The sequence below is a fragment of the Chrysemys picta genome, chromosome 9 (assembly GCF_011386835.1).
Source record: "Chrysemys picta bellii isolate R12L10 chromosome 9, ASM1138683v2, whole genome shotgun sequence".
Taxonomy (NCBI): domain Eukaryota; kingdom Metazoa; phylum Chordata; order Testudines; family Emydidae; genus Chrysemys; species Chrysemys picta.
The window spans coordinates 82717479-82744957 of record NC_088799.1 but is presented as its reverse complement, the minus strand read 5'-3'; the positions used below and the strand labels follow the sequence as shown (position 1 = coordinate 82744957).

The window sequence follows — 27479 nt, the reverse complement described above, 5'->3', positions numbered from 1 at the left end:
AGAGAGAGATCGTAGACCTCATGGTTGTGGGGAAAAAAATCTTGAAAGATGACCCGAGTGACCCCTTATGGCTCAAAAGGCAAATAAAAAGCACTCCCTTTTTTTTATATATATATATAAAAAGGGGAAAAAATCTCATTATTAAGCCAATCCCATGATTACTTTTGGTTCGGTCTCTTGTTTTTTGAGGCCTAAAAAGATGCTTTTCCAACTTGCATTTAGTTAACTCAGGTTAACTAAAACAAAGTAAAATCCTCCTAGTGAAGACAAGGCAGTTTGTAGTTTTCACACAGATTAGCAGGCCAAGGTAAATCCCAGCTTCCCCTAGAGCAGGCTGAGTTAAAGATGAGCTCCATCTTCACTAGGAATTTTCTTCATGTTGAGGCTACCTCGACTGAAGAACACACGTTTTTTTTTCGCCCGCTACTGAAGATGCATCACTGGGGACGGCAATACTGTTAGCACAAAGTGCTGGTCCCGCAGCAGGGAGATGCCTGTTGTTGCAAACGGCATAGTAATAGAACAACAGTGGGGGGGAAAAAAATTTAAAAAGCACTTCCACTGCAAAAATGTAGTACAAAAACAAACAAAAAAACCCCCACCAGGAAAAACATTTTAAAGCTCACCCTGGCTCAAAATCAGCACTGATAACAATGTATACCCACTCTGTAACCACAGAACTAAACCAGAAATATGGTTGCCAGGGGCAAAAAAAAGTATCCGTAAGGAAAGAGAACAAGGTTAGAAGCCATGATGGGATGAGACTGCATCTCAGCTACATTAGGCTTTTTTTGGGGGGGCCTAGATTTTGTCTGTCCTAGAATAATACACAGCACCTATTACTAACATAGTGCTTTTCATCAGTAGATGTCAAAGCACTTCACAATCTTTAATGTATGTAAGCTCAGAACACCCCTTGAGGTAGGGAAGCATTATTATCCCCATTTTACATATGGGGAACTGAGGCACAGCAAGGCTAAGGGACTTGCCAAAGTCTCCCCATGTCCTAGGCCAGAACCCTAGCCATTCTTCCTGCTCTCAGTAAGATAAACTCAGTCAGCCACCAGCATTTTAAATATATCATTATGCTCCACCAGTATACAATTATACAACCCAGTGGTTAGGACATCAGCAGCTATCTGCAGCACTGTCTACAGTAGCAATACCACATTGCTACTACTGGGGAAGCTGAACTGATGGCAACAGTGTATGAGATGGTTTAAAAAAAAAAAAAAAAAAAAAAGATAGCTCCTAGTCTACATCATTATACACGGCAGGTTTACATATCACAATGGGAGAACATCCAAATCCTGTCTGCAGTAAATGGTGGGTACTAATTTTCCAAGGTTTTTTCCTGTACAGACACACCCAGAATCTCCAAACAAGATCAGGGCCCCAGTGGGCAAGACTACAGTCAGAGACAGGCCCTAACCCACAGTGCTTAAAAACTAAAAACAGATACATCTCCACGCTGCGGCATCGTATTCCAAGACTTGTGTCAGAGAATCACATACCTGCACAACTGACAACTTCCCGGTGCTACAGCAACTTTCCTTCTTTGTCTATATAGATAGGGGAAAACAGTGTTCACATTGCATGCAGCCTGGCCTCGATTTCGCTGTGAGACAGATTTTTCTAATCATGCTGGCAAGAAGAGAAAGCTATTACACAGACGCTCCTAACTACAGCAGAGAATCTTGCTAGTCAGTGGATCTTTCTATGGAGTTACACACCTTCATCTACGTATGGTGGCAAAATGCAAATGACTTTTGCCCAAATCATTTGCAGAGGATCATGCTGGCCCCTTAATGTTTTGACAAAAAAGTTTAAAGAAAATCCACTGTTGACTCTGTTAGCCATGGTGTTTAAAGGCTAACAAAAAACTCCCCCATTCTGCATTCTACAGACTTGGGAAAATATCACCTCTGGATTTAGGGACATTTTATTCCATTAATAGCCATGTGTGTAATCACCTTGTTGAGTCCCTCTGTTTCACGTGGACTGACACCTTGTGTTGCATCAGAGATTATTTTCAGTTAATCAAAGAAAACTAATCAGTGGGTGCAGATGGTATTTACTCCAGACTGCCACAGTTTGTTTTACCCTGTGCTATTTCTCTGCAAACAAGTTAAACTGGAGGCTAAATGCAGTCATTCTATGCAGTAGATAGTATACAGAGCTTTATGTTGTCAGGGCCAGATCCTGCATTCCCACTGTACTTGGGACTCACACTGAAACCAATGGGAGCTTAGGATAAGCTAGGATTCACAATCACACCACGACCAATTAATTCTCACAGCTGCCAGCCAGCAGAGTACCATCACTCCCACATTACAAAGGGAAGGTGGTGAATTAAGAGACTTGCCACAAGCCACAGAGGGAGGGAGGGATTTGGTAGCAGAGTCAGGAATTGAACACAGGAGATCCTGAGAGTACAGATCTGGGAGCCAGGAACACATCTACTGCTAGTGCTCAGGCAGTTCTGTTTGTTTAAAACAAAAATCTATATAATTAGGGATAAAAAAAAAAATAAACACACCCAGTGACATATCTCCTACTTCGACATTATTTTTTAAATACAAGCTTCCACATGGCTTTAAAGCTTTACAAAGTCTAAGAACTGCCCTAGGGTTCATGTCAAATATTTAAAACAGAACCCAGCACTTTCAGGCACTTATTGTGCTGGGCATCCTAGGCAACATTTGGGTTTTACTTGAATGCAAGAATGAAATTCCTATTTTTTTTTTCTATTCCCTGGGGAGGAGCTGGGTGTTTCCTTAGTGGGAACACTGAGGAAATAAAACTCACAATGTAAGGCAGTTAGCAGCAGAGAACTCATGCAAAACTTCCAAGAGAGATTGCAAGCAATATGCTATCAGATTATCTGTTATCATCAGAGGCATTGTTTCACTCAAGATGTAGTTTCACACAGCAGTATTTTCTCTTTGCAAGCAGCTTAGCAAAGGTAAATCAACAGTTGAGACAATATTTATAGCTATGAATAGGAACCAACAATGTCTGGAATGTAGCAAATATAACAGCACCAGACAGCCCAGTGGTAATTCTACTACAGCCTTGCCTACACCACTTTAACTATATATACACTGTATAGTTAAAGAGGTACAAATCCCCTACTGTACAGAGAAATAAACTGTACCAGAATAAGCACAGTTATACCAATATTATTGCGTCCACACTAGAGATTCTACTCGTATAACTGTTAGTTTAAAAAAAAAAAAAAAAAAAAACTCCACACAAACTCTCACAGTTTAACTATTTTGGTTAGGGGGCTATGTGTAGAGGAGGCCTTATACTGCTAAAATAAATCTCCCCAGTCCCTATGCATAATATGTAGGGCCATATTCACGGTCCATTTCGATCAATTTCAGGGTCATAGGATTTTTTAAATCGTAAATTTCCCGATTTCAGCTATTTAAATCTGAAATTTCATTGTGTTGTAATAGCAGGGGGTCTTGAGTCAATGTTCTCTCTAATTTTTTCCATCCATGTGCGGAATGAATTTGTTATGTGCACGATATCGAGGTAATGTGCGAATGTGCGCCACCAGTAGAAACCAAAAACCTAGATATAATATATATTTTTTAAAAGTTACTATAGGGATAATTACTCCAGTCAGGACAGGTTAGGCATTTTAGAACTCACAGAATTAAATTTAAATGTAAGAGAAAAATTAAAATTATGAAATGCATAGACCAGTCTAAAAACCTAAAATAACACACTTTGAAAGAAGCATTATTGTTGTTACTTCTTGATACAAGTATGTGTTGGGAAGCAAGTGTCAAAGAGTGTGTATTTCTGTGACAGAGACACACAGTGTGTGCAAGTGAGACACACGCATTGCCCCTTTAAGTACTCTGCCCACCACTTTAAGTATGCTGCCCTTTTAAATAGATCCCCATGTTCACACACAGCAGCAGCTGCCAGCAAGCTCCCTCCGTCCTGAGCCATGTAGTCCTGAACCCTGTTGTGTGACCCCCTCCTCCCCCCGCGCTCGGTGGAGATGGGATACAGGGGCCGGGGGAGAGGGACACCCTGACATCAGCACCCCCTCCCTCAGCACAGCAAGCAGGATGCTCCCAGGAGCAGCTCCAAGGCAGAGAGCAGGAGCAGCACGGCAGTGGGGGGAGGGACACCTGAAGTGCATGGCATTTGAGAGCCTGCTGGGTGGCCACCCAGCTGCGCAGCTTAGAGGGAACTTAGGTCCTGACCCAAAAAGGAGGGTTTTTTTCGGGGGGGAGGGGTGCGCAAGGCTATTGTGTGTGAGGGGGAAAGGGAGTTGCAGCACTGCTACCCTTACTTCTGCGCTGCTGCTGGCAGCATCACTGCCTTCAGAGCTGAGCAGCTGGAGAGTGGCGTCTGCTGGCCAGGAGCCCAGCGCTGAAGGCAGAGCCACTGCCAGCAGCAACACAGAAGTGAGGATGGAATGATATGGTATTGCCACCCTTACTTCTGTGCTGCTGCCTGCAGAGCTGGGCCCTCAGTCAGCAGCTGCCACCCTCCAGCCACCCAGCTCTGAAGGCAGCAGCACAGAAGTAAGGGTGGCATGGTATGGTATTGCCACCCTTACTTCTGCACTGCTGCTGGTGGGACACTGCCTTCAGAGCAGGGCGCCAGACCAGCAACCATTACTCTCCAGCCAGCCAGTTCAGAAGGCAGCGCAGAAGTAAGGGTGGCAATACCGTGACCTCCCCTAAAATAACTTTGTGATCCCCCCCGCAACTCCCTTTTGGGTCAGGACCCCCAATTTGAGAAATGTGGGTCTTCCCTGTGAAGTCTGTATAGTATAAGATAACAGCACACAAAAGACCAGATTTCACAGGGGGAGACCAGATTTCATGGCCCGTGACGCTTTTTTCATGGCCGTGAATTTGGTAGGGCCCTAGTAATAGGACTATGCAGCCACAAACAGACACAACTGTTGCTCCAGTTCTCATTTTAAAAAGTGTTTCTAGCCCAGATGTAATCTGATGCAGTGACATCTGCTTGGGCCTGCAAACAGCCTGCACTGGTCGTCTGAAGAGCCATGAAATGTTCCCATTTGGAATGTTACTCTGAAGCCTAATGAGGATACACGGAAATGTCAATATCGTAAAAAGTATCAGAGGGGTAGCCGCGTTAGTCTTTAAGATGCCACCAGACTCCTCTTGTTTTTGTGGATACAGACTAACAGATTTATTTGGGCATAAGCTTTCGTGGGTAAAAAACCCACTTCTCCATACATCTGAAGACTTTTTTATCCACGAAAGCTTATGCCCAAATAAATCTGTTAGTCTTTAAGGTGCCACCGGACTCCTCGTTGTTTTTAACATTGTAAACTATTTCACTGCTGAGCATTTTAGCAGAAACATCTGTGTTCCTCTATTGCTCTGGGTGCATTGCCAAATATCTGAGTGGGATTTAGTGGGACTGCTGCTAGCAGTCCAGATTTTTTGTGGAGGTGGTGAAAATGAGGAATTAAAACCCTTTACCCACATTTTGTTTTAAATGACCTTCACCCCACCCTAAGGGAAAAAGATATAGGAAATGCACCCTCTTCTGAGAGCCAAAAGACTCATCTCCCTCCCCGACACCCTAAACTTCTACGAAGCCTGTTATGCACCTTCAGTGCAAATGCCTGCAGCACACTAGAAACAGGGAGGCAAAACAAACGGGTATACTGGACTGATTGTACTACACTGGGATGTGACAAGTAGGAACAGGCGGAGGGGCGGGAGGCAAAGTTGGAAAGGAAGCGTCAGTGCAATGTACTTCTGGAGTTCACGCCAAATAATTTAAACTAGTGTATTGCATGGTGGGGGGGGGGGGGGGGGGAGGTGCGAGAGATTCAATTAGGTGCTCTACATAACCCTGTTGCAGAGACAAACAAAAAAAAGTCATTACCCCCCCTCCCCCCAATAAGTCACACGTACAAGTTCCATTTCACACACTGTTTTGCTGACCCTGCTGGCAAAGAAACAGCATTTTGTAGAAAACAGTACTGACCTACTCATAACATTAGTACTTTGCTTTAGAAAAAAACGTCGTAGTTGCTGATACCAGCAGATATGAAAATTCTAAAATACGCTGCCATGGTCCCAAAATAAGCTGTCATAAATTACCTTTGTTAACAAAAACTCTGAAACCATCACACCATTAAAGAGTGTCCTGTTGGAAAGCTGCAGTCAGAGTGACCTTCCATAACAGAATATCCACCAGGAAAGTTTTAAAAGTGTCAGCACTGAGGCCTGGTCTAAACTGAAGTTTTATACCAGTATAATTATCATCACTGAAATTATTATCCCAATACAACTTCTACTGTGGACAGAACTATACCTGTATAAATGTGCCTTATACTAGTACAGCTTAGGGTACGTCCAGACTATCCGCCGTATCGGCGGGTAGCGATCGATTTATCGGGGATCGATATATTGCGTCTCGTTAAGATGCAATATATCGATCCCCGAATGCGCTCCCCGTCGACTCCGGAACGCCACCGGAGCGAGCGGCGGTAGCGGAGTCGACGGGGGAGCCGCGGCCGTCGATCCCGCGTCGCGAGGACCGAAGGTAAATCGATCTAAGATACGCAACTTCAGCTACGTGACTAGCGTAGCTGAAGTCGAAGTATCTTAGATCGATCCCCCCCCCAGTGTAGACCAGCCCTTATTCCGCTTTCCTTACAGGAGTAAGTTATACCTGGATAGAGCACCTTTACACTGGTATAACTATGTTCACATGGGAGGGGAGGGTGTACTTCTTTAATCTATAGTGGTAGAGTTACACAGCAGTACTACAATTGTAGTTAGACAGACCTTGCTCACCAGAATCCTAAGCGTACTTTTTGGACAGACATTTTGTCATTATAAAAACAAGCATTTTGATTGATAAAAATGTGATATAACAGATGTCTCAAAGAAGGTCCTGGGACTCCAAGACATCTTGTGAAGAACTAGGACTGTTCCAGTTAAAACTGAGATACATGGTCACTTTAAGAAGGTCCACTAAACTTATCTGTACTGTTTTCCCCACCTCACAGAGTGTGTTAAAAATAAATCTGCACTGGGACAGGAAGAATGGACTGGATGGCTTAAGGAGTGGGACACAGAACCAAGAAGTGAGGTTTTTACTCACGAAAGCTTATGCCCAAATAAATCTGTTAGTCTTTAAGGTGCCACCAGACTCCTTTTTGTTTTTGTAGATACAGACTAACACGGCTACCCCCCTGATACTTGAGAACCTTTCACTCTAGCTCATGGATTCAGCCCAGATTTTGGTTGTGATGGAAAGTAGTTAGAACCAAGGTGTAGTGACCAATGGGTGAATGTCTTGGGGACAATATATACCTTCAAGTCAGCGGCACTGCTATGGGTACCCGCATGGCCCCACAATATGCCAACATTTTTATGGCTGACTTAGAACAACGCTTCCTTAGCTCTCGTCCCCTAACGCCCCTACTCTACTTGCGCTACATTGATGACATCTTCATCATCTGGACCCATGGAAAAGAAGCCCTTGAGGAATTTCACCATGATTTCAATAATTTCCATCCCACCATCAACCTCAGCCTAGATCAATCCACACAAGCGGTCCATTTCCTGGACACTACTGTGCTAATAAGCGATGGTCACATCAATACCACCCTATACCGGAAACCTACTGACCGCTACACTTACCTACATGCCTCCAGCTTCCATCCAGGACACACCACACGATCCATTGTCTACAGCCAAGCTCTAAGATATAACCGTATTTGCTCCAATCCCTCGGATAGAGACAAGCACCTACAAGATCTCTATCAAGCATTCTTAAAACTACAATACCCACCTGCTGAAGTGAAAAAACAGATTGACAGAGCCAGACGAGTACCCAGAAGTCACCTCCTACAAGACAGGCCCAACAAAGAAAATAACAGAACACCACTAGCTGTCACCTTCAGCCCCCAACTAAAACCTCTCCAGCGCATCATCAGAGATCTACAACCTATCCTGAAAGATGATCCTTTACTCTCACAGATCTTGGGAGACAGACCTGTCCTCGCTTACAGACAACCCCCCAACCTAAAGCAAATACTCACCAGCAACCACACATCACTGAACAAAACCACTAACCCAGGACCTATCCTTGTAACAAACCCTGATGCCAACTCTGTCCACATATCTATTCAAGTGACATCATCATAGGACCTAATCACATCAGCCATACCATCAGGGGCTCGTTCACCTGCACATCTACCAATGTGATATATGCCATCATGTGCCAGCAATGCCCCTCTGCCATGTACATTGGCCAAACCGGACAGTCTCTACGCAAAAGAATTAATGGACACAAATCTGACATCAGGAATCAAAATACTCAAAAACCAGTGGGAGAACACTTTAACCTGTCTGGTCATTCAGTGACAGACCTGCGGGTGGCTATATTACAACAGAAAAACTTCAAAAACAGACTCCAAAGAGAGACTGCTGAGCTAGAATTGATATGCAAACTAGACACAATCAACTCCGGTTTGAATAAGGACTGGGAATGGCTGAGCCATTACAAACATTGACTCTATCTCCCCTTGTAAGAATTCTCACACTTATTATCAAACTGTCTGTACTGGGCTAGCTTGACTATCACTTCAAAAAAGTTTTTTTTTTTTTCCTCTTAATTAATTGGCCTCTCAGAGTTGGTAAGACAACTCCCACCTGTTTATGCTCTCTGTATGTGTGTATATATATCTCCTCAATATATGTTCCATTCTATATGCATCCGAAGAAGTGGGCTGTAGTCCACGAAAGCTTATGCTCTAATAAATTTGTTAGTCTCTAAGGTGCCACAAGTACTCCTGTTCTTCTTTTTGAGTTGGTGAGTTTCTGTCCAACTCCCAGGGAACAGGCATCCTTATCAAAAGCCACCATCACTATCTGCATCTTTGTCTGGCACCAAGTCTAGCAGGGAGGCCAAAGATTGAATCAACAGGGAAACTTAACTCCTCTCAGATCCCTGGGAGGCAGCCCTACAAGTGGGAGGTAAGTCCTTGGGTGGGGTTGTAGTACAGTTTTCTTCCCATTGTGTCTAATGTGTAAACAGAGGAAGTCAATCAACACAGCTGTCAATCCAGCAACTTTCCAAGCTCTAAATTCGCTTTTGTCACCAACTTCTGTTTCTCACTTAAGAGTCTCTCCCTCCCCTTTCAAAAAAACCCAACTATTTCATGTTTCACAGTGTTTGAGCACAGGAAAGATGGAATTGGAGCAAACTGACACTGACGTGTAGAGGAATAAGGTGCTGGGAAGCGGGCATGATCTGGCCATCAATGACATTCCTGCTCCAGCTCTGAGCTACTCTGAGGCCTGGTCAACACTAACCCCCCACTTCGAACTAAAATACGCAACTTCAGCTACGTGAATAACATAGCTGAAGTCGAAGTACCTTAGTTCAAACTTACCGCGGGTCTGGACGCGGCAGGCAGGCTCCTCCGTCGATGCCGCGTACTCCTCTCGCCGAGCAGGAGTACCGGCGTCGACGGCGAGAGGAGATGCCAGTACTCCTAGACAAGACGCGATAAATCGATCCCAGAAGATCAATTGCTTACCGCCGGACCTGGAGGTAAGTATAGACCTACCCTGAAAGAGAAACACATTCAGAGGATGGAATGCGAGTTAAAAAAACCTGGTGTGGAGGGAAAAGCAAGCTGAGTGCTGACCTAGTAAAGTGTCATGCAAAGGAACTTTAACATGGAACAACTTTATTTACTTTCAGAGGCAGCCAAAAAGGATGCCCATCCCCGCAACTGATTTTATCTGTCTACCATGACACCCACCACCTGGGTGAAGGTGAAAGGAGAACATCCATGCACCAATGGAACAAAGTAGTGGAAGAATGAAAGAACCATCTGAAGAAAACAGCTCAGCCAAACCTCAAGAATAAGTCAGATGTGCTCCTCACGCATGCTTAGCTCATTATGATCACAGCTACAAGAATTGATAGTAAGCAAATTACTACAGAAGTCGCACTTAAAAAAAAAACCTGAATATTTTTGCAAGCAGGGTGTAAAAATAACAGCTCCTCCTGGAGAATTCCCAGCGCCTCCATTAGTCTGCTACAGAATTAGAAAGCAGATTCCGCCTACATATGCATTCCTCTGCCTCTCCCTATTTAAAACCGTGTATGTACAGCTTTGTTTGTGTTCTTTGCTATTAAGCAGGAGACCAACTTAAATCTGACAACTCTCTCTCCTTCCCTCATATCTGGCAAGCGTTTTACTCATTTACACAAAGAAAAAAAGTCAGGAAATAATTACTACAATAAGAGCAAGAAAATGATACGTTTCCAACAAAAACCACAGATCTAAAGACCCAACACTGGGGACGATTGGATCCGAAATGTGCTACTTGGGTCCCTTTAATAATAAACAGAAATTCAAATACCAATGACTTAAATATTTCAAAGCTTACTCAGACTAAAATGGTGACAGACAGGCTTTAAGAATATGATTAAGTCCATAACTTATCAGGTATAAAAACAGGATAAACAAGGGAAGCTGGATGCAAGATTCAGTTATTCAGTTAATATGCAGTGGTTTTGCTCTGCAATTTGTTTAAAAGTTCTATATACCTGTTGTTGTGGACAGTGGGTTTCTGCTGGACTGAATGCTATTTGGGTCTGAATTCAGTGTTGTATGCCAGTCTGAAGCACCAATTGAGAGGTCTGATGAGGGATATGTCCCAAAGAAGTTTGGTGGCAGGTTTGACTGCAACAACACAACTTATTGCAATTTTTTTTCCTACCCACCAGACTTTCAGCAAGGCCTTTTACCTGCCCTAATCTTCTACGTTGGCATTAAAAGGGGAGCAATAAGAAATTTGGCTTAGGACAAGCAAAGCCATTTACAGTCAAATCTCTTCGGTGCAAAAGTTGAAAGTATTGCACAAGCAGCCTTCTGTTTACAATGGGTTCTGTGAACGACTGGGTCAGATGATGACCAGCAAAGATGTGCAGTATCTATGGGCTCCATTCAACTGAAAGAAATAACAGTCCCAGTAAAGCTCAAACTTGAAACCTATAGCCTCAAACACAGTTTCCTTTTCAATAACAAGTCAGAACCGCTAATGTGATTCTCAGAACCCTGACAAAGTCTAAAAGAGCTTCCCATCCATCCCCATAATCCCCCTACATGCAACACCCAGGAATTTTGGGAGCAAAAAATTATTCAAGTTATTTTAAAAAATTCAAATGCATTTTTGTTTGACGTTCACGTAAACATCTCCCTATGGGGTTTGTCAAATTTTGCTACGTTGTGCTAGCACATGAGAACTAGACACATCTCTTCACATGGTCCAAGCTAAGCAAAATACAACGAACAGCATTAGCGGTGAAGGAGTTGATTTGCTTTAAGGGAGTTTGTTTTAATTAATGCCACAGGTAAAGCATTTTAATGTATTATTTTTAGTAAGCCAGCCTCAGTAAAATAACTTCTATTCACACACACACACACACACAATGACAAACTGAAAGATAATCTTGTTACCACGTTAAACAGGGAGGTAGATGTTTAGAGAAGCAGGAAGCCATCAGTGATTTAGATTTCTCAGTAGCTGAAGACACAAAGCTTCTGTGTTCCACCCTTACATATCAAATACCAGCAATTTAGAGCGCTCAGGGGTCAACTGGTTTGAGCCTTGTGCGTGGGGAGGGGCACTGAAGGGGAGAGGGAACTAGAACTCTGATCATCGCTGGTTTTATTTCAATAGGGGAAACTCTTGAGAAATGCAAAGTTTACAAAGCAGAGGACAATAAACCATCTCTCACATTAACAGTGAGTACTGTACTCCTCATTTTGATGACACCATGCAGAGATACCCACTGAGCCAGATCTATCTGGGGACAGGCAGAGACCACCCACTGGTCTCCCTGATTCTGTTGATTTCCCCCCCGGGAAGAGGGATTACACGTGAAAATAAACAGAGCAGATACAAGCACCCAGTGTGTTGGTGCTGGTGCAGAGACGGCAGCAGGGGTGTGAGACACCAGCTGCTCCAACAAATCAACCACAACAAAGCTGCACAGCTCCGGGCCTACAAAGGGGGGGGGGGGGAAGGGGAGAGCGAGCCCTCCCTGCATCCCTGAGACAGCTGGCTCTGCAGCCCCTGCAAAGTGGGGCTGCTGCACAAGCAGCCTCCCCCCACGCCCCCCCAAATTAGCCCAGCAGACAGAGCGCCGGGCCTGCCCCAGCCCACCGTAGCCGTGCGCTCACACAAAAGAGCCAGCAAATCGCTCGCTCGGACACCTGAGCGTGAGGGCCACAGGCAGCGTCCGGTGCATCGCCCCGGGAGCGGCCGGCCGGCTTGCCAGCACGCCCAGCGGGAGGGAGGGACAGACGGACGGACGGACACAGCCCCCCGCTCCGCTCCACATGCAGCCCGGCGACATGACTGCAGGAGGAAGGTGCAGCCCAGGCTCCTCCTGCTGGTGCTGCGAGCGCGCCCCACTTACCGAGCGCCGGCCGGGCTCCCTCGCCTCTCCCCCGGGCAGCGCACCCGCCGCGGCAGGAAGTTCCCAGCCTGTGCATTGTCCGCGCTCTTCCCCCCGCGCCGAGCACCCGGGGCCTCGGCCTCTCGCCCGCCCCTCCCCACACTACAGCCGGGGGCAGGGCCGCCGTGCAAGTGACAGGCTGGAGAGCCAGTGACGCGCGGCTAAGGAGGGGCCAGCCGAGCCGGCTCAGCTCTTCCTCCCCGCTCCGACTTCCCTTCCCGATCCCCCCGGGACCGGGCTGCCGCGGAGTGAGCTCCCTGGGAGCTGGATCGGCAATCAGCGGAGTTCGGTGGCAGGGAGGGGGGAAGGGATCTGGTACCCGGCACCCGGCTAGAGGCACCTTGCTCAGAGTGATGGGGCTACATGCTAATGAATAAAATCTAGATAGTTCTCTCTCCTGTCACGCGAATTCGCTGCCCTAGGCGAGTGTTTCTGCGGACTCCTTTTAAAGCCCAGCAGACAGTGTGGTGTTCGGTGCCGGGTGATTTAAAGCAGCACTATACAAGGGTGTGTTTGCCTACTGCCCCACCACCAGGATCTGGGGAGAGAGTCAACAGGAGACCCTAGGTGTCCTTACTCCAGCTGCCCCTGAGCCAAAGCCCAAGATTTGGTGGTGATGGGGGACTTCAACTATCCGGATATATGTTGGGAAAATAACACAGCGGGGCACAGACTAGCCAACAAATTCTTGGACTGCATTGCAGACAACTTTTTATTTCAGAAGGTTGAAAAAGCTACTGGGGGAAAGCTGTTCTAGACTTGATTTTAACAAATAGGGAGGAACTCCTTGAGAATTTAAAAGTAGAAGGCAGCTTGGGTGAAAGTGATCATGAAATCATAGAGTTTGCAATTCTAAGGAAAGGTAGGAGGGAGAACAGCAAAATAGAGACAATGGATTTCAGGAAGGCAGAGAGCTGATAGGTAAGGTCCCATGGGAATCAAGACTGAGGGAAAAAACAACTGAGGAGAGTTGGCAGTTTTTCAAAGGGACACTATTAAGGGCCCAAGAGCAAGCTATTCCGCTGGTTAGGAAAGATAGAAAATGTGGCAAAAGACCACCTTGGCTTAACCACGAGATGTTGCATGATCTAAAGAATAAAAAGGAGTCACATAAAAAATGGAAACTAGAACAGATTACAAAGGATGAATACAGGCAAACAACACAGGAATGCAGGGGCAAGATTAGAAAGGCAAAGGCACAAAATGAGCTCAAACTAGCTACAGGAATAAAGGGAAACAAGAAGACTTTTTATCAATACATTAGAAGCAAGAGGAAGACCAAAGACAGGGTAGGCCCACTGCTTAGTGAAGAGGGAGAAACAGTAACAGGAAACTTGAAAATGGCAGAGATGCTTAATGACTTATTTGTTTCAGTCTTCACCGAGAAGTCTGAAGGAATGCCTAACATAGTGAATGCTAATGGGAAGGGGGTAGGTTTAGCAGATAAAATAAAAAAGAACAAGTTAAAAATCACTTAGAAAAGTTAGATTCCTGCAAGTCACCAGGGCCTGATGAAATGCATCCTAGAATACTCAAGGAGCTAATAGAGGAGGTATCTGAGCCTCTAGCTCAGGCCTGCACAACATGCGGCCCGGGGGCCACATGCGGCCCGCGTGGGCTCACTGTGTGGCCCGCGGGGGGTGAGTAGGCAAGCTGGAGGGGTGGGGGGCTGAGGAGACGAGCGGGCGGGCAGTGGCGGGGGGGCAGGTGAGCCGGCGGTGGGGGAGGGGGACTGAGTGGGTGAGCCGGGGCGGTGTGGGGCTGAGGAGGCGAGCAGCGAGTCGGTGGCTGACCTGTTCTACTGATCTGGTCTGGCTCCCATCCCCTCTCCAAGGGTTGCAGCTGTCTGGAGGTGCTACCTTCCACGCCTTCTTCATTCACACCTCATTCATTCAACAGGGCAATTGATTACAAAGTGGGGGGAAGATCTTATTTTACTTCTAGCAAAAAGACATTTTTCTTTTACCTTGATTATACTACCTTAGGGGCCAGCTATAACATATTACCAAGGTTCAATACTGCTGTTTCAGCAGGGTGACGCTGGGTAAGGAGGGTTTTTTTCCACGGGGCAGGCAGCGCGGGGGGGGGTGTTGTTTCTGTGGGGTGGGCAGCGCTGGGAGGGGGTGTTGTGTTTCGGGGGTGGCTGGGTGTTGCTTGGGGGGGATTCGGTGGTGCTGGGGGGGGGGTTCGGCGGGGCCCGGGGGGTTTGGCCCTTAGCTGTTTTCTTTGGAGTAATATGGCCCTCGCCACTTTACGAGTTGTGCAGGCCTGCTCTAGCTATTATCTTTGGAAAATCATGGGAGACGGGAGAGATTCCAGAAGACTGGAAAAGGGCAAATATAGTGCCCATCTATAAAAAGGGAAATAAAAACAACCCAGGAAACTACAGACCAGTTAGCTTAACTTCTGTGCCAGGGAAGATAATGGAGCAAGTAATTAAGGAAATCATCTGCAAACACTTGGAAGGTGGTAAGGTGCTAGGGAACAACCAGCATGGATTTGTAAAGAACAAATCATGTCAAACCAATCTGATAGCTTTCTTTGATAGGATAACGAGTCTTGTAGATAAAGGAGAAGCTGTGGATGTGGTATACCTAGACTTTAGTAAGGCATTTGATACGGTCTCGCATGATATTCTTATCGTTAAACTAGGCAAATACAATTTAGATGGAGCTACTATAAGATGGGTGCATAAGTGGCTGGATAACCGTATTCAGAGAGTTGTTATCAATGGTTCCCAATCCTGCTGGAAAGGCATAACGAGTGGGGTTCCGCAGGGGTCTGTTTTGGGACCGGCTCTGTTCAATATCTTCATTAATGACTTAGATATTGGCATAGAAAGTACGCTTATTAAGTTTGCGGATGATACCAAACTGGGAGGGATTGCAACTGCTTTGGAGGACAGGGTCATAATTCAAAATGATCTGGACAAATTGGAGAAATGGTCTGAGGTAAACAGGATAAAGTTTAACAAAGACAAATGCAAAGTGCTCCACTTAGGAAGAAAAAATCAGTTTCACACATACAGAATGGGAAGAGACTGTCTAGGAAGGAGTACGGCAGAAAGGGATCTAGGGGTTATAGTGGACCACAAGCTAAATATGAGTCAACAGTGTGATGCTGTTGCAAAAAAAGCAAACATGATTCTGGGATGTATTAACAGGTGTGTTGTGAGCAAGACACGAGAAATCATTCTTCTGCTCTACTCTGCTCTGGTTAGGCCTCAGCTGGAGTATTGTGTCCAGTTCTGGGCACCGCATTTCAAGAAAGATGTGGAGAAATTGGAAAGGGTCCAGAGAAGAGCAACAAGAATGATTAAAGGTCTTGAGAACATGACCTATGAAGGAAGGCTGAAAGAATTGGGTTTGTTTAGTTTGGAAAAGAGAAGACTGAAAGGGGACATGATAGCAGTTTTCAGGTATCTAAAAGGGTGTCATAAGGAGGAAGGAGAAAACTTGTTCACCTTAGCCTCTAAGGATAGAACAAGAAGCAATGGACTTAAACTGCAGCAAGGGAGGTCTAGGTTGGACATTAGGAAAAAGTTCCTAACTGTCAGGGTGATTAAACACTGGAATAAATTGCCTAGGGAGGTTGTGGAATCTCCATCTCTGGAGACATTTAAGAGTAGGTTAGATAAATGTCTATCAGGGATGGTCTAGACAGTATTTGGTCCTGCCATGCGGGCAGGGGACTGGCCTTGATGACCTCTCGAGGTCCCTTCCAGTCCTAGAATCTATGAATCTATGAAAGTGCTTTTCATTTCAAAAGACCTCAAAGTGCTTCATAAGCTTCAGACACAGAGCACCGCTGAAATACTGCCACTGCTGGGGTGGAATGCAAGTACAACAGCTGTGGGGCTAGAGGGAGAGTTTCATCAAAAGAGGATATGGGGTCCACTAGTGGTTAGTTCAGAGAAAACTGGAGTTGGGACACCTAGATTCTGTTCTTGACTCTGTCACGACCACAAGGGATTATGGTGTGACTTTAGGCAAATCATGTAACCTCAATTTGCCAGAGTATCTACCTCACATGATTGCAGTACGGTTTAATTAATTAATGTTTGTAATGTGGCTTGAATTCCTTGGATGAAGCGGGCTGTATATAAATGCAAAATATTATTAGTTATTTTTAATGCAAAAGCAAACCTGCCTCTTACAAATCTGCCTCCTGGTATCTTTAATGTCCAAAGCCCCAATTCTGCGAACACTTAACACACACATGCTTTACTGTTGATTTACTCACAGTAGTAAAGTTAAGCATGTACATAAGTGTTTGTAGGATCACGGCCCACAACTATATGCTCTTTAGTGTAGGGGCCATGCCTTCAAATACAAAACCGAGCACAATGGGGCTTGATCTTGACAGATGCCACCGGCAGCCAAACTCCCCCACCCCCTCCTCCTCCCAGCTGTTTGGCAGCACTTAGGACTTTCCAGGAGGGAGTGGGAGGAGCAGGGACGCAGCACGCTCAGGGGAGGAGGCGGAGAAGAGGCAGGGCGGGGAGGGGACTTGGGGGAAAGGTGGTGGGACAAGGGCAATGCAGGGGCAGGGGCAGGGGGTGGGCGAGCACCCACCGGGCAGAGGGGAAGTCAGAAGCTATGCTCTCAGCTTTCATTTAAAAGAAAAAGAAGCAAAATAGGTTGTTTCTAGCTCTTATAGTTGCAAAGCAACACTTGAAAATATGAATCCTAAAGGTTCAAAAACCATAAAGCAAACAAAAAGAACTCAAATCATATTAATTTTAAAAATATCATTATTTTGGGGGACCTGACTCATGAGTTTGAACAGGTGAGGTTGGCAACATTATTGCCATCTGACAGCTCTTCAGGGATGTATGTGCAATGAGTTAGTGAGTCAAAAACCAGTTCTTTGTGGACAAGTGACACATCACAATTAGAATGAGTTGTTTTCCTTGTTGACAGTCTCAGTAGACAGGTCAAATATTTATAGTTCCATGGATACTGAACTCCGCTCCCAACCCTAGAAGTGGTCCCTTCAAGTCATGGCTGAGGCACATTGTCAGGGCAGGGTGTGAGAATTTTGAATGGCTGTTACCTGTCCTGTATAGATATTGTGGCTACATAGGAATGAAGCTCTCTGTTTATCCACAAAATCTATACAGCACAGGCAGTGGCTGTACAACTTCTTACATACTGTTGTTGTCCACTCCACCAGCCAAGGCCCAAATGTGAACATAACACATGACAAAGACTCGGAATGAAGGACACAGCAAATTATTTTTGCAAGAAATGTAAAATACAGTGAAACACCTTCCCTCGGTGTAAATAACGCTTTCATAACTTCAGTGTCATGATTCTCTATTTCTGAAGTAAATAATTTTCAACAATAAAAATCAAATTTTATATGGAACGTAGGTAGCTTTGGGACCGAAGTGAGGGACATTTGAGAGGCATGTCACCAATCCACAATAGTCATTCTTTCGAGAGGATGGATTGTCCAGTGGTTAGGGTGTAACCTGGGCAGATCTGAATTCAATTCCCTGCCCTGCCACAGACTTCCCATGTGACCTTTGGCAAGTCATTTGGTCTCTGTGCCTCAATTTCCCATTTGTAAAATGGGATTTTCCTATTTCCCTTCCTCACAAAAGTGTTGACAGTGGCCTTGTCGTCACTGCTGGAAAGAGGGATTTTTTTTTTGCCTCCATAATTAATGTGTGTGGTAAAAACACAGTGGAAGTCACAGAATGTATTAGGTAAGGCAGTGGTATGGTGCTGAGGTTGACTAGTTTACTTTGTGGTAAAACTAATATGCCTTGTCTTCACTGGGTTTTCACCTCGGGATAGTTCATGTGCATTAGTTACCCTGAGATAAAAACATACCTTTTGTTATCAGTTAAGACCTGAGAGATGCTCAGATGCTATGGCGATGGGAGCCATATAAGTACCTGAAATAAATGTGAGATATAATTAAATCAACATAAATACAAAAATAAAATACACGTTAATGGGGCAAAAATCACTTATGAACCCCAACTAAAAATGTATAAAAATGCAGCCTGTTTCTTAGCTTTTAATGAATAAATATAAATAGTAATGAGGGGTTTGTTTTGCATAGCTAGTCACATTAGTGGGAAAGATTGTATTGTTATGTTCTCATTTAAAGTAGGATATATGACTCAGAACTAAGAAAGATTTGAATAAATGATTTGAAATCATACTATTTTCCATTAACCATGCCTATTTTACCTGCCTCCGCCTATTACTGTTTTAAGATAATCATTTGCTTCATAACCATAGTTTCCATTATGTTCAGTAGATTAACTGTTTATAATTTAGTGTTTTCCTGCTGAAGCAGAATTACAGCTCAAATTCCCGGGTTAGTAATCTTAAGCAGTTCGGTGCTTAGTTCTGCCCAGCTGAACATCACTTCCCCTCCTCCTTTGATTATACAATCATGTTGGTTTTATGATTCCAGGACCTTCATTTTCATAGAGTACAGTAGTTTGTACCAATACTCCAGAATCACAAACTAGCTAGGGAGCAAGTCAGCAAGATAGAGGGACAAGAGAAAATTGTTCTTGATTAGCTTTGGAAGGACACCTAGTGGTTTTAGTTGGGTAACACCAAAGGACCCTGATCGAATCAATACGAGTTTTTTCATGAGGTTGATGGATTTCCACTCCATACGGCTAAATGCAGTGCCTTGCATAATGACAAGTTTCAGAGTAGTATCCGTGTTAGTCTGTATCCGCAAAAAGAACAGGAGTACTTGTGGCACCTTAGAGACTAACAAATTTATTAGAGCATAAGCTTTCGTGGACTACAGCCCACTTCTTCGGATGCATGCATTTGTGACGGAGCAGGGAGCAGGGCAGATTTGACCTGGGAATGTTGCAGGGGGGTTGCAGTGGGGATGTGGGACTTCCCTTGAAGGAAGCTACCTGAGCTGTAACCTGAGCCAGGAACGGGGGTGGGGAGAATTAACACCTTCTGCCCGGGAGACTGAACAAAGGAGAGGAGCAGCGGGAGGGGCTGGGAGTTTAGTTTCGGTTGGGGCTGGGTGGTGCAACGCAGGGAACCCCAAGCTGGGGTCTAAGCTCCCTGAACCTCCCAGAGGGACCTAATTGAGGGGGTCCGGTCGTACCTACACGCTCTGCTTGAGACTGTGTTCCTGTCCTTAAATAAACCTTCTGCTTTACTGGCTGGCTGAGAGTCGCAGTGAATCTCGGGAAGAGGGGTGCAGGGCCCTAACTCCCCCACAATCCGCTACAGCATTTACAGACCATTTTGCTGAGTGGTTGTTTGTAGGCTTAGTTCCATTGTGCTCCAGCTGGCTTTGATGTTTGTGCTCAAGAATAGAGATTTCAAAACCTGTTGGCAAGTTCCCCAGACTATCCAAAATATTTACCAAGCTGCTGACTTCTCATTGCTATTGTATTTTATGTCTTCATCATTTGTTATGTGTTGCCATACCAGGCTCTGAGTCCCTTTGCAGTGAGGGAGCCCTTTATAAATAAAATGTATTATTAGTAACCCTTAAGTATCAAACAAAACACCCGTTCTCAACCAATAGTACATCCCTGATTGATTTTTCCAGGTTCAAATCATTCAGTTCCGCTTACCAGACCTGTAAAATGCTCCAGCCACTTCCTTAGAGCTTTTTAGTCATTAAAAGAAATGCTCTGTCATATTTTCCCTGGAAAAAAAATGACGTGGAGGATGTTACAAGGACACAAGCTGTCACAGCCAACTTAGTCCTAGCAGGTTTTTCACAAAAGCTAAGATCAAAAGAAATCTTTATTTGATTGTTTTGAGCCAATCGAGAGTGCAGTTTTACAAATACAAACTCCTTCACAGTGCTCATCAATCCAGAATATCACAGCATCAAGACATGAAACAGACTTCCGTGATTTTTCCTGTCAAAGCTGAGAGAAAAAGTAAAGAGATGCACAAATGATGAAAATATGCTAGCTGGAGTCCTTAGATTCTTTCCATTTTAATAATCTGCTCTGTTATTAGTAACGTAGGAAGGAAATGTTTATGTACAATAAATCATTTTAAAGCGAATGTTGTTCATTTGCAAAAAAACAAGCCAATCTATTATAAGAACATAAGAAAGGCCGTACCGGGTCAGACCAAAGGTCCATCTAGCCCAGTATCCTGTCTACCGACAGTGGCCAATGCTAGGTGCCCCAGAGGGAGTGAACCTAACAGGCAATCATCAAGTGATCTCTCTCCTGCCATCCATCTCCATCCTCTGACAGACAGAGGCTAGGGACACCATTCCTTACCCTTATGGACAAGTACAGATCATGGTTGGAAGATGTTACTGACAGGTCATTTGCCATCAGCTTTTTGACTAAGTCTTTTTTCCAAATTATAAAGATTTATGTTCATTATGGTAACTTTAAGGCTATTTTATTTGCATTACTCTCATTTGTTGTAAACCCACCTAATCATTCTAATTTCCACAGGAGTAATCAAAGGTGCGTAGAGGCAGCGGGGACAAGAAGGGGGAGTGTGGGAAAGATCTGGGGGATGCAACAGAGACAGTAAGCAAGTAAATGAGTCAGTGTGTGGACGGAGGGTGTCTGAGAGCGGCTGAAACTTCATAGACGAGCTGAAGGCTGGGTACAGACATAAGCAGCATGAACCAGAAATTTGCACACAAGGACGGGGAATAAAATATTAAAATAGCTCAATGCAGTCACAGGAAAGAGACCCTCCTGGAGATGCAACTTGCCATCCACTTTGCTCAGCAGTAAAATGGGCCATCTCACAAAATAGTAGGCAATAGATAGCAGAGATTCCGAAAGGCTTTAAGTATCAGAGGGGTAGCCGTGTTAGTCTGGATCTGTAAAAAGCGAGAGATAATGAAGTTAGTTCAATCAGGGAGGATGAGGCCCTCTTCTAGCAGTTTGACAAATTTGACACCATCAGCTCAGGATTAAACAAAGACTGTGAATGGCTAGCCAACTACAAAAGCAGTTTCTCCTCCCTTGGTGTTCACACTTCAATTGCTAGAAGAGGGCCTCATCTTCCCTGATTGAACTAACCTCATTATCTCTAGACTGATTCTTGCCTGCATATTTATACCTGCCTCTGGAAATTTCCACTACATGCATCTGACGAAGTGGGTATTCACCCATGAAAGCTTATGCTCCAATACGTCTTTTAGTCTATAAGGTGCCACAGGACTCTGTCGCTTTTTACTAAAGGCTTCAGTGGGCCTGAAGGGTTCTCAGTGCCTCAGCCCTTCGTCAGGGTAGATATTATGCCTTCTCAGGTAACACAATGCATCAGAAGAAAAGGCCCCAAACAGTAGTGCAAAGGATGAACGTAGTGATCCAGAGACCAGGCTGCATGTGGTTGAGTAGGTACATGCGTATCTGTTCCAAAGGAGCAGCTTGCAGCATTCTGATCAGAACCACAGGAGTAGGGCAGAAGGCTTTGCTGTCTGTGCTCAAGAACAGAGATTTCAAAACCTGCCAGCAAGCTCCCCACGCTACCCAAACTCCACTCACCAAAAGTTTCCATACCTCCTCCTCTGGATGGTCAGGGTTCTGCTGTCTACAGTACAGATGACTACAGCTGGGCCAACTTTTTTCATCAAAACTTTTTTTTTTGTGGGGGGGGGGGACAAAAAATGGCTTCTTGACCAAAGCAAATACTGTCATGAAAACTCAGTCAGTGAACTGATCTCCATTGCGTTTTGAAGTGTGGCTACATAGTCCAAGCCAGAGACTGGGTGTCTGGACTCCTAGCTTTGACACTGCTTCACTGTGCGACTTCAGACCAATCACTCAACTGCCTATTCCTCAATTTCCCCCTTCTATAGAATGGGGCTAATAATACCTCGCAAGGGTGTTGTGAGGCTTACATCTGTTACGAAGCCCACTGAGATCTCCAAATGAAAGGTACAGGAGAAGGGGAAAGGATTATTGCTAGCTGAAAAGTGGCTTGCTTGTCTCTGAATGTGAAAGACTCTCAGTGCAAACCTCAAATACTGTAGTTTGTTTTAAGTTAAGATTTCTCCAAACCTCACTTGAACCTCTTAGAACCATAAAATCAGACTAGAAATCTCTGGAATAGGAACAGGAGTACTTGTGGCACCTTAGAGACTAACAAATTTATTAGAGCATAAGCTTTCGTGGACTACAGCCCACGAGATATCTAGTACTGCCAGTTGGACCAGAAATAGCAGAGAACAGCTTCTCTCATGGTAGCTCAGCCCTTGTATGATCGGAGCTGTCTAGAAACTGGATGTTCAAAAGCAGATGGAAGTGAAAAGTTCTCATCTTTCTGGGTTTGGGCTGGCTTTTCAGATCAGCTCCTATTTTATCCAAAATGGTTAGCACATTCCTCTGTAGCTCCTCTTGTCAGGTTTGGTACTGATTTGGCCTCTTTGTTTGAGTACAACTTATTGAACCCCCTGAATTAGTCCTTCCTTGCTGAAGAACCGCCTACAATAGTTCTCACTTGTTTACATACAAATTATTGTTTTCCCAGAGATTTGACTTCTTTAGATCCACACAGTTTGGAGCTAGGCCAAAAGAGTGAGAACTGCTCCTAATCATGAAACTCACATTAATTAACATATATGTGCAGCTGTTAGTGGAGCCACCAGCTGGTACTTGTTTGGTTTGATTACTTTGAAAATGAAATTTTTCATCCATTCAGGTATTAACAAATTACATTTCCCTTCATGTTCTAATCCAGCCCAGGTTAGCAGGGACTGAAAGTCATTATCCTCTGATTGGCCTTCAACACTGGTTCTCCACTTGTAAGGTAACCCCCTTCTTTTCATGTGCCAATATATATTTATGCCAGTATCTGTAATTTTCACTCCATGCATCTGAAGAAGTGTGTTTTTTACCCACGAAAGCTTATGCCCAAATGAATCTGTTAGTCTTTAAGGTGCCACCAGACTCCTCATTATTATTCTCTGATGGCTGTTCAGTGGCCTATGTGTTATGAGAGGATAGACACACAGGAAGGTGTCCACATCACAAAAAGCACCATAGTATGCACTCTTGTAGGCATTCTCCAGAGAGAAGCCAAGGACCCAGTGCGTGATGGAGACTCCACTATGGTTGCTTGTACATCTCAATAAGGAATGGACATAACTTTGCCCTCACATATTGTAATGATGCTGGTTCTGGCGGGACCCAACTGAGAGTGCCAATTCAGGACTAATTGCTTAAAGCTGGGCAGTTATAGCCCAAGGATGGGGGTTTTCCACCTCTAAGGCAAACCAAACCGGCCAGACAAAGAGGACTTTGGTCTCACCCCACTGGCTAACCACAAGTCACACAAGCAATTCCCGTAGACACTCCAGTTTCCCACTATTACCACCAGTGCCACTCATCATGGGGACGAATGGTTATGAAAACCAATACCCCAGTAAAAGAAAAAAGGTTCTCTCGATCCCAAAGGACCAAGCCCCAGACCCAGATCAGATCTTACCCACAAATCACGCAGTTGCCAATCCTTTAGAATCTAAAAACTAAAGGTTTATTCATAAAAGGAAAAAGATATAGATGGAAGCTAGAATTGGTTAAATGGAATCAATTACTGTACATACAGTAATGGCAAAGTTCTTGGTTCAGGCTTGTAGCAGTGATAGAATAAACTGCAGGTTCAAATCAAGTCTCTGGAGTACATCCATAGCTGGGATGGGTCATCAGTCCTTTGTGTAAAGCTTCCATTTGTAGTAAAGTCCCTCCAGAGGTATGAAGCAGGATTGAAGACCAGATGGAGATGAGGCATCAGCCTTTTATAGTCTTTTCCAGGTGTAAGAACACCTCTTTGTTCTTACTGTGGAAAATTACAGCAAAATGGAGTCTAGAGTCACATGGGTAAGTTCCTGCATACTTTGCTGAGTTACAAGGCATATCTGCCCTCTCTCAATGCGTCAATTGTATAGCTGATGGTTCATAATGGGCCATCAAGCAGGCTAGGCAGAGCTAACACCAACTTGTCTGGGATGTCACCCAGAAGCATAGCATAAGTTTGAAATACAGACAGTCTAGAGCCAATATTCATAACTTCAACTACAAAACTGATACACACATATAGACAGCATAATCATAACTAGCAAACCATAACCTTGTCTTAGACACCTCATTTGACCCCCTTTATACAAGATTTGGTGCCACTACAGGACCTTGGTTGCAACAATGATCTATATTATGTAAAATTTACATAAATGTTCAAGTCAATAACATGACACATATGTATGAACAGCTCCCCATGACTTCAGTGGGAGTTATGTGCCTGTATTGGACGCAAAATCGGGTTGTAGATGTGTAACATGTGTGTGCTGAAGCTAACTTCTTGACTTTTGAGTATTAAAAGTTGTAACCTTAACATTGGAGTAACATTTAGTATTTAATTTCCCTATTTAATTTTTAAAAAGAAGATGAAGACATCATGTTTTTTCCTGATTTCACTCTACACCTTCACACTTGCACAGCTGAGACCGCGTGGGACTCCCTAGTGAAAATGTAACACAAAACCATGCTCGTGAAACTACTGGTTGTATTAACATCAGTATGATCTAATCTATCTACCTATGGTATTGCTATCATGTCTGTCAAGGTGTTATCTAAGCCCCACTTAGTATGCATTTAAATGATTCCATAGTTTCAAATAGTATAATAGTAATATAACACCTGGATCTTTTATAGCACTTTTCATCAGTGGATCTCAAAGTGCTTTACCAAGATGTAAGTATAATTATCCCCATTTGTACAGATGGGGAAATGGAGGCACATAGCAGTGGAATGACTTGTCCAAGGCCACCCAGCAGGCCACTGGCAAATCCCAGGATAGGATCCAGGTCTCCTCAGTCCCTGCCAGTGTCTGTCCATTGGGCCACACTCTCTCCAGTATTCTTATAATACTGTTATTGTTGTTATTAGTTTCAATTATTTGTAACTCTACATTTATGTAAATTTTACTACTTGTGCATAAAGCTGATTTTACAGCTCTTCTATTTGTTTTCATGAGCCTAGAGACCAACCTTTAGTGGTGACTTAGAAACCTAGAAGGTCCCAACTTGTAAAGTTCAGCAACTTTTGAGTTATGTCCATGCAACTTAAAAAAAAAAAAAATAATGTCTTTGCAGCAGAAAAAGGCTATGTTATTCACACTCATACAATTCAGAATAATTTACTCAAACTCCCCCACCAAATTCACTTCTGGCTAAGACTAAACATGGAAAATTTCAGCTCAACCTTTTTTATTTGGAAAGTTCTGCTCACGTAGAGCAGAGAGGCTAGAATACTTCCTGGGGTTTTATACTTTGCCTGTCACTGTACAATCTGAGGGCCAACAAAAGTCTGAAGGAAATCACAGCACTAGATCCTCAGCTGCTGTAAATTGGCCCATGGCAGTCAACAGAGCAACGTTGACGTACAGTAACTCCTCACTTAAAGTCGTCCCGGTTAACATTGTTTCGTTGTTATGTTGCTGATCAGTTTAAAGTTGGGCAATGGTCCCTTCTAACGTCATTTGGCAGCCGCCTGCTTTGTCCACTGCTTGCAGAAAGAGCAGCCCATTGCAGCTAGCTGGTGGGGGCTTGGAACTAGGGTGGACCGGCAGCCCGCCTACTCTATCAGCTCCCCCTATCAGCTCCCTGCTCCCTTAAGTTCCCTGTGCTGCAACTGCCCAGCAGGCTAGCAATCGGCAGTTCAACTGTCCCTCCCCCACTGCCATGTACTGCTCCTGTCCTCTGCCTTAGAGCTACTCCCAGAGACTCCTGCTTGCAGGGGGGCAAAGGGGGACTAATGTCAGGGTGTCCTTCTCCCCCCTGCTCCTGCACCCCACTTACCCCTTCTCCATATAGAACAGGGAGGGGACACGAACGGAGAGAGACAGAAAGAACTTGGGGCAGCAGCTGCTGCCTCAACTTCCTGATCCACTTAAAAAGACAATGCACTTAAGAGTGGGTCAGCTTTCTTAAAGGGGCAATGTGCATCTCTCTCTCTCTCACACACAAGGTGTGTGTCTGTCTCTCTCTCCTATGCTGTCTCCCCTCCCTCGTGTTCATGCTGCCTTGTGTGAGAGGCTACATTAACAACAACGTGTTAACCCTTGAGGGCTCAGCCGAGTGCTAGTTCATCATTTAGCAGCAAGGCATTCCCTGGGAAATATCTCTCCCTCTTCCACCCTCTAACTTCACCACCTCAACCAAGTGTCACAATCATCATAGCTGTGAAGAGTATTAAATTGTTTGTTTAAAACATATACTGTGTGTATATCTATATAATATATAGTTTTTTGTCTGGTGAAAAAAATTTCCCTGGAACCTAACCCCCCATTTACATTAATTCTTATGGGGAAATTGGATTCACTTAACATTGTCTCGCTTAAAGTCGCATTTTTCAGGAACGTAACTACAACGTTAAGTGAGGAGTTACTGTACACTAAGGATCTGACTCTTAGTGTTTGCTGATGCTTATTTCAGTGCAAAAAGGGGACAAAACACAGCCACCTAGCATGATGCTAGGTTGAGTATTGACCATGCAAGTACCTGATGTGCAGCATGGGATTGCAAACTACTTCTTTCTATCTGCTCACCTGAAGCATTGTCCTGGAGAGAGCAAAACACAACAAGGTACTCTCAGTCCCCGATTCTAAAAGGTATATAGGCTCCTAACTTCCATCTTGTAAGGCCCTAATCTTCGAACTACCTGGCTACAACAAATATTATTGTAAGGGCCTACTGTCCCCTATGCAAGAAAATCCTGAATGTGAGAAAGGAAATGCAATGAATTCCTACTAGTAAAGTTTTCTTAAAATTGTCCTGTAAGTGGGATTGGACTCCCTTCTCCCCAAGGACATAGGCAGGGGTTTGACCCATTAAGGCCACAGGTCTCTTGCCATCTACCGAGGGCCTGTGCCTCCTTACTAACCTCCCAACCAACACCTTTCTTTGTTTTTCCTTACTGACCACTGTTCCTGAAACCACCACCACCTTCTTCATTAGGAGACGGAGCTGTC

At 44.4% G+C, this 27479-nt stretch overlaps 2 protein-coding genes across 3 annotated transcripts in view; both read right to left on the bottom strand.

Moving 5' to 3' along the window:
* The window catches only part of LOC135973533 (uncharacterized), a 53653-nt gene extending 40850 nt beyond the window's left edge, over nt 1–12803 (bottom strand). For both annotated transcript variants that reach the window (XR_010590424.1, XM_065557255.1), the window contains exon 1: nt 12475–12803. Coding sequence is in view for 1 of the 2 variants with exons in the window: in XM_065557255.1 (XP_065413327.1) it covers nt 12475–12550 (76 nt within the window). In the remaining variant the exon portion in view is untranslated. The remainder of the gene's footprint in view (nt 1–12474) is intronic.
* The window catches only part of AMER1 (APC membrane recruitment protein 1), a 57568-nt gene that overhangs the window by 17158 nt on the left and 12931 nt on the right, over nt 1–27479 (bottom strand). The gene's annotated exons all lie outside the window — the stretch shown is intronic.